We start from the raw sequence: 19,455 nt of genomic DNA, 5'->3' as shown, positions 1-19,455 counted from the left end.
GAGTTTCAGCTGAACGCCAGGTGCGCCCTTTTTCATCAGGAGTGAGGGTGGAGGCTAGAATGATATAAATGCCATGCCACATTAAATTAAAGGACTGAGTAATATGCAGAAATTCCTTGTGAAAATGAGAGGGATTTTCAGAGGAAGATCCAGGATGCTGTTGGATCTGTGACAAATCAGACGTAGAGAAAGGGTCATGAACGCGAGCACTGCCTTCAACCCAGCCACCCCCAGAAGAGGAAGAATGGCAGAGGTGGTTTGACTGGCTGGCGTTTCCTTTGTCTTTAATGTCCAAATGTAAGGCTGGGCCCACCAGCCCCCAGGGAGCATCCAGGAGGGGCCCCAACCCATCCCCATAGACCACGTTTGAGAGAGTGGCTGGCACGGCCCCTTTCTAGAGGCCATTCTTAGCTCCAGCTGCTGCTACCCTTCTTCGTGCCCAAGTGGCCTCTGGCTGGGCCCCAGTCTTTGGCTCCCAGGGCTGGGGCTGCAGCTGGACTGTGGTTCCTGGACTTCCTCACCCAGCCTCACCACAGGGACAGGAGGGCCTAGCCTGGCCCTGTCACCTGCCCCTCCTGGGTAATCTGCCCAGGCAGATTACCTGGGCAGGCCTGATGGAGTCAAATGCAAGCTTTAAAAAGAGGTTCTCCATACCAGAGGGCTCTTCTGCCACCCTGAGGTTGGCTGCCAGGTTGGAGGGGCCACAGGACTGGGACTTGGGGCCTCGAGGAGTGGCGGCGGCCACAGTGTCAGCCAGCAAGGACTCGGAGCCTCTGTCCTGTGGTCACAGGAACAGCATTTTGCTGGCAGCCGGTGGGTCCACAGAGAGGTCCCCGCATGGCTACGCGGAATCCCCACCCTGTACCGACACTGTGAGGCGGCAAATGGTGTCATTTCAAGCCACTGGGCCTGTGGTCATTTGTTATGCAGAAGAATAAAATTCATTAATACTTGTTACGATAAAAATTTTAGAATTCAGTTTCCTCCATCCCCGGCCCCGGCCCCGGCCCAAACTGGGAGGGAGCAAGAGATCAAAGAATGGCTGGGACACAGTCTGCCTGGACAGCCGCAGGACAGCACTAAGACCCGCAGCTTCCGAGCTGCTTCTGCGTGGGTTCCCGGGCTTGCTGCCGGCCATGAGCAATGGAACTACTCTCCCGGGCGGTTGCTGGCTCCAGGTTCTGGGGATGCCTGCTCCTACCCCAGGTCCTGGACAGTTCTCGGGTTGGCTCCAGGTTACTGGGATGTCTGCTCCTCTGCGGGGCGCTGTGACCTTGGCTCGCTGCTCAGCCTTCAGGGTTCAGGCAGTGGACAAAAGCCCTCAGTAGCCTGGTGGGGAACTCACTGCACCACAATACCCTGTTGAATAGGTTTTAAGGAATTTCTGACCCCTTCAAAGCTGTACCCAATACTGGTGTGAGACGGGGTGGAGGCATGCACGCTTCTTATGTGGGAGTGAGGCGGCCGGAGGCATGCACGCGTCTTATTTGGGAGGGGGTGGAACCCATCCCTGTGATTCTCTGACGAGCCCCAGGATGAGAGGATACGTCACCTGGAGAGTGCTCGGGGCAAGAGCTGCAGAGAGAGGCAAAGCCCAGAACCGACCCTGTGGGCCCTGGAGTCTCCCGAACCCACCACAGTTCTGCCCTGGAGCCGGGCGGCAGCTGGGCCTGGGAAGCAAATTGGAGATGGGCTCATGCAAGCCCTCTCTGCTCAGGCTCTGCAGACACAGGCGGAGGTCCCAGGGTGCAGGCAGTACTGACGGGCTCAGAAATTCTGTGTTTTTTCCTTCTAGGCACAACTGTCTTAATATTAGCAACCTGATGACAATTCCTCATGCTCCTGAGTGCTTCCTTCTCTGCCTGTCTTAACTGACATGGTTTACAGAAAATAAATTACATGAACTGAATGAGTAGTTTGCACTATTGTAGAAGATAAATTGATTTAATTATTATCTAACTTCAAACACAGTGGAATAAACAGATTATCATATCTATGCTGGCATATTAGAGACAAGATTTATTTGCTTTTGTTTTGTAGAAGATGCATTTTCCCTTTTGGAATCAGAATGACACACAAAACGAATTAACCCTAAACTTCCACCTGCTCCACTGTACCCCTATTCCTCAATATTCTCAGGATCAGGAAGTGAATGCAGGAGGTTTCACAAAGTAAAGCCCCCAGGATCACAGAAGCAAGAAGTGAGTCTACAGGGATTCTGTGGAACGCAGGAAATGGCTGACACATTCCCCACCGCCCCCTGCAATGGCAGGGATTCCGTGGCACCTATAGGGATTCTCTGGAAGCTACAGGGATTCCGTGGCATCCACAGGGATCCCGTGGCACCTACAGGGGATTCCGTGGAACCTACAGGGATTCCGTGGAACGCAGGAAAAGGCCGACACATTCCCCACTGCCCCCCCGGCAATGACACATTCACTTGCAGGGGATGGAGAAAGTGGAGATGGTTCATCATTAAAAGACACAAGTGGGACGTTAAGAATAGTAAAATTATGAATTTGCCAATATTGAATTTATTTTCATATTTGCAAAGCATGTGCTATTAATTAAGAAGCATTTAGGCTAGGCACAGTGGCTCACGCCAGTAATCCAGCACTTTGGGAGGCTGAGGCGGGTGGATCACTTGAAGTCGGGAGTTCAAGACCAGCCTGACCAACATGGAGAAACCCCATCTCTAGAAATAAAAAATACAAAATTAGCTGCGTGTGGTGGCACATGCCTGTAATCCCAGCTACTCGGGAGGCTGAGGCAGGAGAATCGCTTGAACCTGGGAGGCGGAGGTTGCAGTGAGCCGAGATGGTGCCACTGCATTCCAGCCTGGGCAACAAGAGTGAGACTCCATCTCAAAAAAAAAAAAAAAAAAAAAAAAAGCAGCATTTAAACAGGAGGTTTGCAGGCTGCTGCCTCTAACAGCCCAGGTTCCACAAGGCCATGGAGGTTCTCAGTGGAGGCAGGAGTCTGGCTTGGCGTCACTTCAGCACAGGTTCTTACCATGGGACGAGGGGCTCCTGGCCACTCCCACGCCTCACAGTGACTTCCGAGTTAGGGGAAGAGAAGGGAGGGCAGGGCTGGACAGGGCGCCCTAAGGATGACCCCAGCTCCCCTGAGGCTGAATGACAGTGAAGCAGCAGCACCTGCAGCTCCTGCCTCACGTGTGGCCTCCTGGGAATGCCCCATCTGGAGCGGCCTGCGTCCTGTCCTCGGGTGACGCTGGGAACAGTGGCGTCCGCTGCCACATGCCTGTGCTCCAGGGCCTGCGACATGCATCAAGCTGGGGATACTGCATGACCACCAGATCCCAGGGGACCGTCTCCAGCGCCAGAAACATCCCTGTTTCACCTGCTTCCAGAAGGTTCCAGCTTGTGGAAGAGACGTCTCTTAGAGACCTGGAGGGAACTGGCAGGACAGGGGGCAAGGGGGACGACAGGGCTTCCTTCCCCTCCCTCCACGCTGCCCACCTGAGCATCAGCTTTGGGCAGGGGTGGTCTGGGCTGATGTTCTCCAAAGACAGAAGCGGACAGCAACCCCCGAGCCGCCACCTCCACCCGTCAGAATGGCCCTGATCAGCACTGGGGGTGTGGGGGGCCCAGCAGCCCACCTGGCGGCCCCTCAGAACGTCGCCATCACCAGGTGACCCTGCAGTTCCATTCCCCAGAGGAAGGGAGATGAGCACCACACAGCGCCTGGGACACGGATGCTCACAGGCAGGACAGGGCACACGCGGGTCCTGGAAGGCACAGAGGGTTGCTCTCACCACAAACAGGACGAGCATGGTGGTCCCGGCAGAGCACGGCAAATGCATGTGGTACCTTGAATTATGCACCTAAAAATGACTAAAATGGAGTTTTATGTATGTTCTACCGCAATAAAACTCTACATAGACAGAGGCACTGCCCACTGCCCTCACAAATGTTGTACCAATTGACTGATGCTTTTTTTTTTTGTGAGACGGAGTCTCGCTCTGTCGCCCAGGCTGGAGTGAGTGGCGCCATCTCGGCTTCTGCAAGCTCCGCCTCCCGGGTTCACGCCATTCTCCTGCCTCAGCCTCCCAAGTAGCTGGGACCACAGGCGCCGCCACCATGCCTGGCTAGGCTACTTTTTCGTATTTTTAGTAGAGACGGGGTTTCACCGTATTAGCCAGGATGGTCTCAATCTCCTGACCTTGTGATCCGCCCGCCTCGGCCTCCCAGAGTGCTGGGATCACAGGCATGAGCCACTGCGCCCGGCCTGACTGATGCTTTTAAAACTTAGTAATACCAAGAACTGACAACTGCTTCTATGACAAAAAAGAAAGTCCAACAGGAAAAACTGGTACTTGATATGATTCACAAAGTAGAAAAGAGAAAAAAAGAAATTCAAGTATAATCAGACTACTTAAACTAGAATATTTTAATACCTAGAAAGCATTCTTACAACAGAGACTTTCAGGTACAGGGTGATTCAAAACTTCATAAAAATATATGAGCTTCACATGATACAGTTTAACAGAATGTCCATTTCCAATTTTTACAATAATTAGAAAACAGAATCACATTTGATGTAGTAATTCAAGACATATATAATTGCAAATTGGCGAAAAATTTCCATTTTACCCCAATTTCTCCTCCGCAGCCTCAGATGGCGCCTTACCCATCAGGAGCAACACATGAAGAAATAATGCGGCAGAAGCGTCTTTCAAGCTCCCAGAGAGCTCACTCTAGGCCCATTTCACATCTGTCTTTCCTGTTTTTATCAAAGCGGAGCTCTTCTTAAAGAGCTATTCCACTTTAGTCACTGCTCTTCTCAGGGAGGATACGTGTGATCCAGTAACTAAAGAAAGCTGAGATTACTCTGGCATGGTCTGGAAAGCAAAAAACAGAAATAAACAAAAAATAAAACAAAGACAAAAAGAAAAATCAGAAGTTATTATTATGTATACATGAGCCTTTGGGCCCAAAGTGAACTCCCAAATAATCTAATAAAATGCAACTCTGGCATAAAACTGATGTTGAAAGTGACACATTACACCTGCTAATCACACATTATGTACTCCGTATGGCAACACACTGGCTCAGTTATGAATATTTGTATTTCACTGGGGCATGAACCCTTGGTTCACTGGCTCTGTTACACCTGCACTTCAAAACATTACAGTGCAATATTACAGGCTTATAATCAGACCTGAGAGAAAACCCATATACAAACCGAAATGAAAAGGAAATAGAAGTTTATGTCAAGGGTGAACAAGTAGAAAAAATTCAGAAGTGGAGCCATAAGTGAGACAACATAGGACCACGTGGCGCCCACGTCATGAAACCAGGGCTGCAGCAGCGCCAGCCAAAGGCAGCGAGACACCACATCGTGACACCACAATCACCCCTGATGTTACCACAACCCTCAGGGCTTCCACAGCGGGGCCCCGGCTCCGACCTCTGAGCCCACCAGTCCCCAGGGTCTGACCTCTGAGCCCGCCGGTCCCGGCTCTGACGTCTGTGCTCACCGGGCTCATGGCGGGACACTGGCTGCCAGGGAGGGCTCTCCCCAAAGTCAGGTTTTACAACTTGTCAGGGCACCAAATGCTGCACCTAGAATCTGCTGCTTCTGAAGCTTCCAACCACAGAGAGCCAAGCTACAGACAACAGAAGCCCATCCATGCTCCCCGCCCAGGCAGGCTCCATCCCGCCCGGGGGCAAACTGCCTGAGCTCTGGAAATCCCCAACAGTCAGGAAGATAAAAATCTAATTCCCTCACCGAGGGTTAGAGGAGGGTGCCAGTCCCCAGCCCTTCTCAGTGCACGTGCGAGAACACTCAAGGAACGGCAGCTACTACTGATGAGGAGCGTGTGTAACAAAACGTCACAGAAGCGGGGGAGCTTCGCCCTGACGCCGGCGTCCCAGCTGAACGCAGTCCCGCAACTGAGGAAAAGTAACTGCTGAGCCAGAGAAGAGGGACAGGAGACACGATCGGCAGAAAACACCCACACCTGCTTTTAAAATGTGATTTCTGTGCTCATCCTATGGAGGTGAGAGACACAGTGACTAATTAAATTCCTAAGCCAGTATTATGGAAAAAACCCTTAATTTCAAAAACTATATGCCAAGTCTGCATTAAACAAATACAATGTGTGAAAACAAAGCTTCATTGTTCATAAAATTTCATTTCATAAAATAGCTTGACGTAGAAAAACTGTAAGCACATATCCTACAGAACTCAAAGGAATCCTTTCTTAGAGAAAACAGATCCCTACACACAGTTTAGTTCTATCAGTGGCTTAACGTAAATATGTGTGTATACAAAACCTGTCCGATGATTTTAACATAAGAAACCAATTGTTTTAATATTGGGGGTTCTGCTAAATTCTTTTGATGCAAAAAAGAATTGCCAAAACTCTTTTGGTGCATGTCAGAAAAGCCTCAAGTGTGAGAAACAGAACAAAAATTTAAAAAATTAAAACTTTAAAATCACTTACTTTCATCTCTCATAAAAATCTATCAGTTTAACATAATAAAATTGGCTTTTTTGCGGTTTGAGATAAATCTTATTATGGAAATCTAAGTTTGTTAAGTACTTGCTGTAAGAGGCCTGACGACCAACCAGAAACAGAGATGCCGGCCTGGGGCCAACGCCACCCTCTCCTGCACACACAGGTGCCACCTTCCCGGTGGGGCTCCTCCCCTCCGCCACTGCCGCCCGTGGGCCCTGCGTCCTCCTCCAGTGTCGTTTCTCATGACCCCTGGCCACGCTCCTGGTGGGCATCTGTACTCACTGTCCCTGATCTCTCTCCTCCCTGCACTCTGGGCCCCACGGCCCTCTTGAGCCTCAGCTGGAACCCGAGGTCTGACTGGCACCTGCACAGCCACCCAGCACTATGCTCCGGGCAGTGCTGTCACCTCAAACCCGATCCTTCTGGGAGCTCCACCTCCTCCTCGCGGTGACCTGGTCCTCCCAGTGCCTCGCCGGCCACTCTGCAGCTCCCACTGGTTCTACCTCCACAGTCCACCTGGACATCGGCTACAGCTGCCTAACCCGTGGCTGCACCTTGGTCTATGCTGCAGGCCCCTCTCAGCAGGTCCTCAGCAGCACCCACCTGGTCTCCATTCTCCATGCCCTCCATCCAGCCTCAAGATAACAGCCCAGAAGCCTCATAGCCTCCAGGAACCTCCCGTCTCTGCGTAGAAGCCCACAAGGCTGCACATGTGCCTGGTCCTGTCACCTCTCCCCCTTCTGAGACTCACTCAATGCACCTGGCCCTGTCATCCGCACCCCCTGGTCCAGTCACCAGGCTCCTCCCATGTGCCTGGCCCTGTCACCTCTCCACCTTCTGCACCTTCTGCGACTCACATCCATCCCCTGGTCCAGCCACCGGGCTCTTGGCAGCTCCCCAAACACACGGGTTCACCCACCTCAGCACATGTGCACTTGGCTGCAAAAACACCTCCTCTTCCCACTCCTCCACAGCCTCATCCCCAGGATCTACCTGGAGCGCTACGACGCATCTCACCGTGTATCTGGCTTCTTGTCCTTCTTTTCCAGCTCCTCAGCTAGGGAGCGAGTGCCCCGGGGGGGACCCTGCCAGGCTTCCTCAGTGACAGGCTCCACAGCCCAGAGCACCACGCAGGGCAACACACAGCCGACACCTCCTCGACGGAGGAGGGCGTTCTGCATAAAGGCAGCTCCTCTGGCACCCACATGCTCTGCACGCTGATGGTCCCCGCAGCCCCTGGCTCCCTGCGCCTGTGCCACGGCATCATCATACCACGGTGATATAACGCTGTTCATTATCTGGCTTCTCTAACATGCTAGTCTTGACACCTCAGCAACCCTGTGGGTTTCTAAGCACAGAAACCACCCCCGACACTTACTTTGAAACTCCCTCCACGAAATCTGCAGAGACTCCTTCTCTGGGACAGGTGCCACACACTGGCCCTGGGCCAAGTGTGCTGCTCTACACTCAGTGGTGTGCAGGTGAATGGCTCAACAGCCTGGACTTCAGATTTTCAGCATTTGCCAGTTTCTGTGGCCCGAATACCCTCACCACAGCTTGTGTCACCACACATGGCATTGGGAAGACATGAGCACAGCTGCCCCAGCACACAACAGTTTACATGAAAAGGATGCCCAGTGGATGTGGTGGAAAATAAGTCATCATCACCACGTCAGGGGTCCAATAAGGTACCAGACAGTTGGAAGCCAGCAAAAATTTACCATCTACTACACCAATAGAGAGAAGGAAAAGAGGAAGAAATGAATTTACTTCTATTGAAACTTAGGAAAATTTGGCTCCAAGAGTTGATAGCTCCCAAGTCCGGAAACTCAGACTGCACATGCGTTTCTGCATATATTATGTGAAATATTTTTATATCAAGCAGAGATGCAGGAAGCCTGTTTCTCTGTGGGACTCCATTCTCCCACGCCATATGTGCAGCGTCATATTTTCCAGCTCATTGCTGTTTTGGTGGCATGTAAGTCTTTTAGAGGCAAACCTCGATGAGAGTATCTTAAGCAGGACCTTGAATAAATTGTACAGTACTTACCAGGAGGCATCGTGCAATGTTCTGGGAACATTTCCAGAGCACGCTTCAATCTCTCAGTATCTTGCAGAAGCAGCAGTGTTTTCAGGTGGTGCAGGATGGACACGTCTGAGGGCGGCATGCTGTGTGATGCAAGACGGTCCAGCAGTTCCTCAGCGGCATCGGCGAGGGCGGCTGAAGCTGCATCTCTGGAGACACCTACATAAAGTCAGTTTTGCTTGGAAATACGGTTTTGTTTTTATTTCTATAAACTAAAGATAAGCTTTCCTCTCTTAAGGAAGGCCTCAAACCTACGCTTCCACATAGAATGAGATGTCTGGGAGATGAGAAGCTACCAGAAGAGAGAATCAGAACAGAGCTCAGTACAAAACACCACTGCACGAACGACCGTGGAAACCTGTCTACGCGTCTGTCTGGTGAGATGCCTTCCCTGGCCCGTCTACGCGCCTGTCTGGTGAGATGCCTTCCCTGTCCAACACACAACTCAAGGCCATGAACAGCAGCAGGATAAACCAGACAATGAACCAAGCTCTCTATGTCATAGCTTTAAAAAAAGAATCAGACTGTGGCTGTTCAGAAAAAATCAAGGAGAACGGAAAACAAGCCCGACTTCCCCTCGGTCTGGTGGCTGGTCTTGTTTCTCTGGCTGCTGTTGAGCAGTTCGACTGCAAAATGTGGTCGCCTGTGGTGGTTTTGGCACTAACCCTGCTTGGACTTGGCAGGACTTCTTCAACCTGTGACTCTGTGTCCCATAACAATTGTGTAAAACTCCCAACTGTCATGTCTTTCTGTCCCGCCACTGCTCCGTCCTCTCTCCTGTCCACCTGGGCCTGTTGCAGACACCGGACTTCCCACTCCAGGTCTGCTGGGCTCTTTCCTGTGTTTTCATCCGTTTTCTCTCCACCCTGCATTCTGGAGACTTTCTTTCACCCATCTTCCCGGTCACTAATTCTCTTTTAGGCGAACCCTCATTTGCTGTTTCCCTGTCTTTTGAGGCCTGAATTTTTGTTACCATATTTCTCAGGCCTAAAATTTCCATTTGATTATTTTAGTACATTCAAATTACCTGGCAAAATGCTCCAATTTTTTCCCCCTTATTTTAAGCTTCTTGTCTGATAACATCAGTGTCTCCTGCTCCCGCTTTACTGCTCTTTTCTTCTTGTTTTTGGAGCTGTGGTCCTGTTTCGTGGCATGCCTGGTAAACTGCTGCTGAATGCACAGGAAAGACTGCAGAGGTCTAGGACGGAGATATTTTCTTCTAGACGTCTCACCCTTTGCTCCGCCAGGCAGACAGAGGAGAGGTGGATCCCCTGGACTGTGCAGGGACTGAACTGACTCCAGGGTGGCCACACATCTGGGACAGGGTCGTCTGCCTCTGGGCTGCCCCGCTCTGCTGGGCTTCAGAGTCAGGCCAATCCTCACCTGATCAGCACCTCAAGATGGCCAAGAGGCCCCGATGTTGTTTGGAGCCTCTCTGTGTGGCTTCTCGTCTTCCACCCACAGCTTCAGAATTGGGCAAAGGCTCTAAGGGAAGCCATGCAGAGTGTTGAGTTCTGTTCTCCAACCTCCGAGCCCGCCGACCTCGGCTCTGACCTCGGCTCCGACCTCCGAGCCCACTGGTCCCCAGGCTCCAACCTCTGAGCCCGCCGGCCCCGGCTCTAACGTCCATGCTCACCAGGCTCCAGGCTCTGCTTTCGGTCTCTCAACCTGTGAGGCTGGTTTTTCTGCCTCTCTGGGCTCCACCAGGTCCTTTCCCCAGACCCTCACCCAACGCCCACACTCAGGACTGGCAGATTCCTGCAGACAAGTGGCTGCAGATGTGTCCATGACAACCTCCCCGTGAGGGTTCCGGGAGTTTCGTCTTCCTATGAGCCCATTTCCTGAGGAGCTTGCTGATTCCTTCAATAGGTGTTTCTCAACCTGGCTTTTTGGTTACTCCCGGCATGACTGTTGGTCTGTCCCCAGGTGCTCGAGCACACACAGAATAGAAAGTTTACTGAGATCTTTCCGAATTCTACTCTACTTTGCAATGTCTTAGCCACGTCTTCCTGATGTGCCATCTGGATGTGTTTTCAATTTGTTAATATAATCTGCTGAGAAACATGCTAAAGAGGAAGAGGATAGAGTGCTCTTCGTACTGAAACCAATCTATTAAAAATGGTACTTCTGCATCACTGTTAAAAATCAGTTACTTAATTCCCCAATTATTACATAGCTGATACTTCTTAACCTTGTTCATAAGAACACCATCAAATGCCCTGCTTAAATCTGGATCTGCTAAACCCACATTAACCTGAACCTGCTGGTAACATCATTAAAAAGACACCTATACCCACAAAATTAAAAAGTATTAAAAAAAATTACAGACAAAAAAGCCAGGAAGCCATCCCTGGTGCGTATCTTTGTTCTGGGGCAACCCCGTGTCCCTAGGTCAGCTGTCGACAAAGCGGAGTGCAGATGTAAGCAAGCGCCATCTGTGACATTAAACCTGTGCTTACTTTCCTTATGTCCATACAAACAACTGCACAAAAATGTTTGCTGAGAAATCACGCATCCATTCCACGTGGAAGAGAAAATGAAATCTGTCCTAAAGGCGCAAGCTGTGTTTCCTTCACCTCTCAGTCTGCTTATGAAGGTGAGCTCAGCTCATCAAAACCTCTAATTTCGATTTATCTCTTGTTTAGAAAAACAGCCTGGATGCCAACACACTCCAAAACCTGACCTTAGAGGCATGGAGGACACGGGGCCAGCCTGTTCTTGGCACAGGCCACGGCCGCCACATTGCTTCTCTGGATATGCCAGGGGCACATGCCCGTCCACATCATCAGTGGAAAGCACGTAAATACTCTGATCTTTGCCTTATAACTAATTATTTACATTGAATATTTTTAATGTATGTTTTCACATTTCAGCATATTTCTTTCTTTTAATAAACTTTTAAGTGGATGTCTCTATGCAAAATAGTAAAAAACATACCGTCATAAAAATACATTTCCTGTGTTGACTTCAAAAAATTTAGAACACTAGCTGCCTTTTCATCGGTAACTGTATCATCTTCCTCCCCGGGTCTGGCACCATCCGTCCTCCCCGCCGGTATAGCGGATTCTTCCTCGCTGGTGTCGGCACCATTCTCCCTCCCCGGCCAGTGTCGGGTCTTCCTTCCCAGAGTCGCGCCACTCCGTCCTCCTTCCCTGGCCGGTGTTGGGTCTTCCTCCCAGGAGTCCAGCACCTCCCTCCTCCCCGGCGTCTTTAATGTCTTCCTTCCCTGGCCGGATGTGGGTCTTCCTCGCTGGCGTCCGGCACCTCCCTACCAGCCATCCATGCCTCCCTTCACTGCTGCCGTCCTCGTGGCTGGTACATGAAGCTGACACAGCAGCCTTTGTTGCCAAGCCGGCTGCTTTCTTCCTTTTAATTTCGCTGTTTCTTTTCATTTCCTTTTTTATTTTGCTTATCAATGGGCGCCGTCTGTGTGCTGTCGCTGAATTTCTCCTGTAACGCGACTCTGCTGTTTCTGCTAAGTTCTGCTTTGATACAAGAACACCTGCTGGGATTTTTTAATTTTTTTCTTTGACTCTCATGCTTCCTAATTCTTCTTCTCTTTGGGCTGGTCATGAGGATCCTGATCTGTTAAAAAAATCAAATATAAACAATTTTCAGTAGCAACGAAACATAACAAACGTATGAGGCTTAAATTACAATTTTCCATCAGGATCTTGTAAGTTCTTAAGTAGCAAAAAGAGTTTACACTATTCTACTTCGGTGATTCTCAACTTTACGCATCAAAGATCCTGGATTTAACAATAATATAAATCAGCAGCCTACTTTTTTTCCCCATAAAAACTCAATTCAGATGTAATATACCACTCCAGGCTACGATCGATAATAAAATGGTATGCTGTTGAAGGATTACACAGTTTTTTTTTTTTTTTTTTTGAGATGGATCTCGCTCTGTTGCCCAGGCTGGAGTGCAGTGGCCGGATCTCAGCCTGCACTGGCAAGTCGCCCCGCCGCCCGGGTTCCCGCCATTCTCTGCCTCCAGGCCTCCCGAGTAGGGCTGGGACTACAGGCCCACTACCTCGGGCTAGGTTTTTTTTTTTTTTGTATTTTTTAGTAAGAGACGGGGTTTCACGTGTTAGCCCAGATGGTCTTGATCTTGTGACCTCGTGATCTCGCCGTCTCGGCCTTCCAATAGTGTGGGATTAGCAGGATTCGAGCCCACCGCGGCCGGCCTTTATTTTTTTTTTTTCCTGAGACAGAGTCTTACTTTGCTGCCCAGGCTGGAGTGGCAATGGCAGCAATCTCGGCTCCACTGCAACCTTGGCCGCCTCCAGGTTCAGCGATCCCCTGCCTCAGCTCTCAAGGTAGCTGGGATAATAGGCACGGGCACCACCAGCCTGGCAATTTGTAATTTCAGTAGAGATGGGTTTTGCCATGTTTGGCCAGGGTGGTCTCAAACTCCCGCTCAGTGATCCACCTGCCTCCGGCCTCCCCCAAAAGTGCTGGGAATTACCAGAATGAGCCATTGCAGCGCTGCCAGTTATTGCATTTTTAAGAGTAAAATTTCATTTCTATGCAGCCTTGGGCGGGTTTTGTGTTGTGGGGGGAAGTGGGGATGGGAAACCGCTTATTTCTTATTTTTCTTAAATTTTATTTTACAACTAGGTCCTTTCTAAAGTTACTTGTGTGTGAGAATAAAAAGTAATGATGACTTGCCCATCTTCATGCATTTTGACACGAAGGCTAAGCTGGACTCCAGGTTGGCAGAAGGTGGTTTATAGACAGCATAGGTTGGTGGTATGCTGGTAAATGGCTAACAACCAGCTCTCTGAAAAGTCCTGAGTCCTCCCATCTACTAATTTCCCTGGTGTAAATACTTCCCCACGGCCGATTTCAAACTACCACTCTGGTGATGCGGAACATGCGGAACAGATGAGGCAGCACAACCGATTCTCACGGGCTGAGAGGGGCAGCCTGGGTTGAAACGGGAGACTGGGGAGAGGGTGGGTAGAAAGCACCATGGATAAACCATGGCAGTCCCAACACCTCTGTGAGGATAGAGGCGCGGTGCCCCCTCAGTGAGGGCGGAGGCGCGGTGCCCATGCTGCTGCTCCCTGACAGAAGGGTCTCAGATAAGTAACTGGCACCAGGCAGGGGGAACAGAGGATGCGTGCAGGCCAAGAACAGACAGCACATGGCACACATGCCCTGCCCCACACCCAAGCCACGTCCAGACACTGATGGGTAAAGTCTATATCACAGGCGTCTGTGCCACGGCCGGCACACGGCTCCCAGGCGCTGCCCGAGCAGATCTAGAACTACAAAGCTTGCGGCTGCACCATGCCCAGGGCGGGGGTTCGGACAGTTCTGATTTTTAGGAAGTGCCTGTGTGAGTTTTCTGGGCTGTGCACCCCATCACAGACTGTGAGGAATCAAGATGAAAGAGCATGAGTGAAGTTTGTGAGACACCGTAAAGGCAGGTTCCCTATCATTTCCACTCAGGCGCTCTCCCTTCACCTCCGAAATGAGATGGAATACATGAGTTCCTCTTCCACACTGCATCTCTTCACAGCGGCCTCCTATTCCCCTCTGTCTCAACAGCCTTGAGCACGCTGCCCTCAAAGCCCAGGGCCTGCCTGCCAGCCGGACAGGAACCCTGCAGAGGGTGAGCTCCGGGCTCCTGCCCAGCCGCGGACACCGGGAGCTGTGATTCGGTCCCACCGCACGACTGGATGAAGCAGTCACATCCGTTTCTCTCACCCTGAAAATGCAGTAAGTATTTTACCAAGCACCAGCCTCCCGTCTTCATCGGATGTAGACACCCCCAGCTCTGTTCGCCGCTGTGCAACTGTGAGCTGAGGCCACTGCCACTCTGTGGAGGAGAGCTCCCACGCTGTCTTGATGTGACTGGCTTCTGCACATCCTCTGCCGCCACAGCGGGGCACAGGCTGAAGCAGCTGCGCACAGTCGCAAGGTGAAGGCCGCCCAGCCTGAGGCTCCTCAACACCTTCGTCTTGCTCCTCACTCACCAGCGGGTGTTTGAATGATTTCATCTGCGAGTGTGTGTTGCTACTGGGGTCCACTGTGCAGGTCTGACCAACCAGCCTGGCCCAGACGTCTTTGAATAGCAGCCCCTAGATCCGCCCTGAAAATACTGATGTTTAAAAACCAACCACGGCTAGGTAATCCATTTTAATTTCCCAGGTTCCGTTAAAAACAGATGAAATTAAGCCTCTCCTCTTAGGTGTCTATTAAAAAATATGCTTGCCTTCATTAATTTGGAGATAAGTAACACAGAGTATTTCCCCACCCAGAGGAAGCCCCTCTGGGGCGAGACAGGTCACAGGGGAGACCCCCATCACCCAGCAAGAACACTGCGTGGGGCTTATCAACCTCCAGGTTCCTCCTGGCACATCCTTCTCCACCAGCTCTTAGTCAGGGCAGCTCCTCACCAGTGTCCCACCCCGGGGTCGGCTTCCCCTCCTAAGACTACAAGAGAAACAAATTGTTGCCCTATTGAGATCGATTATGCTATTGATCTATTTTTATAAGACTATAAAACAGTAATTTAAAAAGGTGAAGGAGGCAAAAAGGCCATAAAATGGTAAGTTTATCCTGTTTTTTCACATAACTGTGTGTGCATGTGCTTGTGAAAAGGAAAACTTAATATACATTAAAAAAAAGAGACTGGACATCCATTTCTCAGGATGCTCCCTGCGGTTGCTCCTTGGGTGGTCTAAGTACAGGCTGCTTTTTTCCCCCACTGTATTTCTCTGATTTCCAAATCTAGTTTAAGAGAGGAGGCTTGAACTACCAGCATCTGGAACACAGAGGTGTCGATACGTCTTGTTGGTGTTAAGAAGGTAATGAAAGGATACTGCATGCAATGTCGTGCAAATCAGCTAATCCGTTAGAAACAGATTCCTGAGAAAAGTACAGTTTATCCAATGGACACACAAAGAAACAAAATCACAAAACTCCTGTATCTGTCTTTAAAAATGAGTCTAGTTAAAAATAATATCACAAAAGAACTTCAGGCTTAGATAGGTTCACCCGTGACTTTTACCAAACATTTAAAGAAAAAGTCTTGGGAGGCCGAGGCGGGCGGATCACGAGGTCAGGAGATCGAGACCATCCTGGCTAACACGGTGAAACCCCGTCTCTACTAAAAATACAAAAATTAGTCAGGCGTGGTGGCGGGCACCTGTGGTTGCAGCCACTTGGAAGGCTGAGGCAGGAGAATCGCTTGAACCCGGGGGGCAGAGGTTGCAGTGACCCGAGATTGCACCACTGCACTCCAGCCTGGGCGACAGAGTGAGACTCCATCTCAAAAGAAAAGAAAAAGCCAACACATCTTACCCGTTTCCAGAGAGCAGAAAAGATAATGACCTGAGTTTGTGTTTCCAGGTAACAGTCTCAAGAGACAAAGGAGAATAACGGTCCCTAAAAGCTGCCGCACGCGTGCCCTGTGTGTGCCCATGACGTGTCCCAAGCCCTGATAGGGAGTGGCTCATTTTGTAGCACGCGGCTGTCATCCCCATTTTACAGAGGAAGAAACTGAGGGGGCTGAAATACTTGCCTTAGACATGGAAGCAGTCAGTGGCAGATAAACAAGAAACGGAGTGGAATGCCACCTAATCAAGGGACCTCTGTGGAAAGTCCTCATGAAAAGGCAGCAGGTGCTCCTTTTCATAGCAAAATGTGACTGGGGAGAGCAGAAAAGATAATGACCCCTGACGACTCCAAAGTCCCTCACGGCTCTGGGCCCTCATGGCCCCGACGCCCGTCACAGCTCTGGCCTCTTAGGGTTCTGGCCCCTCCCAGCTCCGAACCCTCCCAGATCCCGCCCTTCCCAGCTCCTGCCCCTCAGAGAGAGTGACCCCTCACAGCTCTGGGCCCTCCCAGATCCAGCCACTCACAACTCCCACCCCTCACAGCAAGTGAACCCTCACAGCCCTGACCCCTCACAGCCCTGACCCCTCACAGCTTCGGCCTCTCACAGCTGCCACCCCTTATAGCTCCCACCCCTCTCAGCTCGGACCCCTCCCAACTCCCACCCCTCACAGCTTCGGCCCCTCTCAGCTTTGGCCCCTCCCAGCTCCAACCCCTCACAGCAACTGACCCTCTCAGCTCCGACCCCTCCCAATTCCCACCCCTCCCAGCTTCAGCCCCTTCCAGCTCCGACCTCTCACAGCTCCCACCTCTCACAGCTCCCACCTCTCACAGCTCTCACCCATCACAGCTCCGGCCCCTCACACCTCCCACCCCTCACACCTCTGTGAAGCCCCCAGCATCTTCACTCCCCGACAAGGGCATTGCAAGAGGGGAGCAGCACGGGCCCATCTCTCCCACCGATGTTGCTACAAATATTCCACGCAAAATATTCACAAAATTCCAGTCATGTAAAGAGTATGATAAAATCTCGAATCAAACAGCCTCAAAAGAAGAAATCTAAATCGGATACACGGTACCTACAAGCACCCACAGCCAAGGTCATACGTGATGGTGAAATGCTGAAAACTTTTTCTCCCACAGGTCCTGTGACATCACTGTGGCCACCTCCACACCAGGGCTCTGGGCAGGGCAAGAGGGAGACAAAGTGTACAAGAGCTGGAAAGGAAGAAATAGAGCTGCCACCCCTGTAAACACAGAAAATCCAAGAGAATCCACAGACTCCACCCCATCAACATGTGAGCATGTTACAAACGCAGTGGTCACTACCCAGGAGAAAAAGGAACGCGCCACCAACACACACATCGTGAGCTGCAATATCCTGACAGTGTGTGAGAGCCCAGACCGCCCCACGCCCCCAGCTGCACACACCACCTGGCCCCACTTCTGTGACTCCTGGGGTCCGTGAGCAGATCCACTGGGGCTTCCTGGACAGGGCAGAGGGGAGGAAGGGGCCCTCTCAGGGCACAAGGAGACCTGGTGGTGACGGACACATTCATTATTTCAACTGCGACAGTGGTCTTGGGGTCATGCTACATGCAGACTCATGAAACTGCACACTCTGAATGTCGGTGATGCTGCCCAAGGCCATTAAAAAACATCGTATCCCAAAGAGAAAAATTGGATGCGTCTGGCAGGCTCTGCCGCACCAGCTTGTGGCCTCTGCACCCCACTTCCCCTGCTGTCAACTGGGGGTGAGAGAGCAGCTCCAGGGTCATGCAAATCCCCATGCCCAGAGTGCTGCAGTGCTGCCCGGCCTGAGGACGCCGAGTCCACGGTGGCTACTCCATCCCAGATCTCAAAGTTCCTCACGCTTCTAGACAAGGGAGCACTGTACAAAGTAGCTGACAATCCAGCTCGCAGAAAAAACAACATCCTTTAACTCTGTCTTACTTAAAACATGTGCCTGCGTCTGTGGTGAGACGTACCTAGCAGGGGGCACACGAATTTGGCAACTGAGAAAAAAAAGATGTTTATGAATGACTTTCACATACGAGATGGAGAAAAGCTTCCTTGGGGATTGGAGTCTAATGCAAAGAATGCAAGAGTAATCAGAACTCAGAGGAAGGAAATGCAAACAGGATTGCAAAGCAGTGTCCTCCGCCTAACTTAGACAGAGGCCCTCCACAGGTCTTGCCAGCAGAAGCCACAGAACCCATCCGTTTTGCAACTGTTGAGCTTCGGTTCATTCAGACAGACCTGTTTCTTTGTAATGATGTTTTCATTATGCTGTTAAGTTTCCTGCCAAGCCAGAAACCATTTCTTAAGCAGAAGCCGCATTTACGTTTGCTGTTTGGGTGGAGAGATGGCCAGAAGAGCCTCTTCCCGGCTGAGACTTCGTCAGGCTCCGGACGGAACCTCCTCCGAGGCCTACCTGTGCACTTCCTGCAAAATCCAGTCTCAGCAACAACCCTGCTAAGCCACTTCAGCAAGGACCCCACCCTTGACACCTGATTGGGTTCCTCACCCCACCGCCCCTCGGTGACCTCTGAGCGCCCTGTCTGCCTTCACTAAGAATCCTGGTGGGGTGGTTCAGCCAGAATCTCCCTCACCTTTGATGTCTCTTCTCAGAAGTTTTCCATCCACCCCCACCCTGCTCCTTGGCTCCAGATTCCCACTTTTCCTTGTTGTGTTTGTTCTTGAGCCCAGGCCCTCTCCCCCAGTGCAAACCCGTGGTGGTGGTCCCTGTACCTATGGCGATGTCCTGAACGAAGGCTTCCTCACTGTGGTCTGACAGGTGTCTCGACCGCCGTGACACAATTACAGTCACAACCTCCCAGCTTTGCAGTCTCATCTGAGGGGTCTGACCAGCATTCCCTTCTCAGGTCTAGTGAGGAACACAAGACCCTAAGGAACATTACCCAAAATAAGACAGTGGCTCAGCAGGTCAAGGGGAAAACAACTGAGGCTTTATCCAAACAGCTCTGGAGCCCTGAGCGTGCTCTCTATGCTCTGGAGTCCCGGTGGCTCTGACACAGGCCCTTTTACCCTGATGCACTGCGACTTCTCCACTCATGCTGCACCCTCCATATGACTTTTCAGAACCACTCCACAGACTCCAGAATGTCCACATCTCCAGGGTATCAAAGGCCCACAGTCCACGCCCTTCACACCCAGCAGCTGAAAGCGATGTGAGGGAACAAGACGCCTGGCTATTTATAGTCAGAGCGCAGCACACTCTGAAAAGCTGCCATCCCCAAAACATACCTTTCAGACACACTCACTTCAAAAAGAGTCACAGTGTGTCAAAAATCCTTCCGCTACTATCTGGCACCTACCTTCTGATGAACTGCTGGAGTAGAGATAGATACCAAAAATAACCAGTCTTCAGGTTATTCTAATTCTCACAGCTGCACCTTCTTACATGAAAGTAGGCTAGGCATTTTAAAGGAAATAGGAATTTTATTCTAGATTCAAAGCTAGGCTACAAATTGCATCTGATAATTACCGTCAAGCTACCCATGTCCACTAGGTG

At 50.9% G+C, this 19,455-nt stretch overlaps 1 protein-coding gene across 1 annotated transcript in view; it reads right to left on the bottom strand.

The window, feature by feature from the left end:
- Window positions 1-3,603: 3,603 nt before the first annotated feature.
- Window positions 3,604-19,455, bottom strand: part of ERICH1 (glutamate rich 1) — a 61,244-nt gene continuing 45,392 nt past the window's right edge. Inside the window, 6 exon segments of the mRNA XM_017887052.1 lie at window positions 3,604-3,748; window positions 4,651-4,861; window positions 8,535-8,729; window positions 11,508-11,796; window positions 12,033-12,134; window positions 12,136-12,155. Coding sequence (XP_017742541.1) covers window positions 4,788-4,861; window positions 8,535-8,729; window positions 11,508-11,796; window positions 12,033-12,134; window positions 12,136-12,155 — 680 coding nt within the window. The 3' untranslated portion in view covers window positions 3,604-3,748; window positions 4,651-4,787.

The sequence above is a fragment of the Rhinopithecus bieti genome, unplaced genomic scaffold (assembly GCF_001698545.2).
Source record: "Rhinopithecus bieti isolate Rb0 unplaced genomic scaffold, ASM169854v2 scaffold_16559, whole genome shotgun sequence".
Lineage (NCBI taxonomy): Eukaryota > Metazoa > Chordata > Mammalia > Primates > Cercopithecidae > Rhinopithecus > Rhinopithecus bieti.
This window is presented reverse-complemented; position numbering and strand designations above follow the sequence as displayed.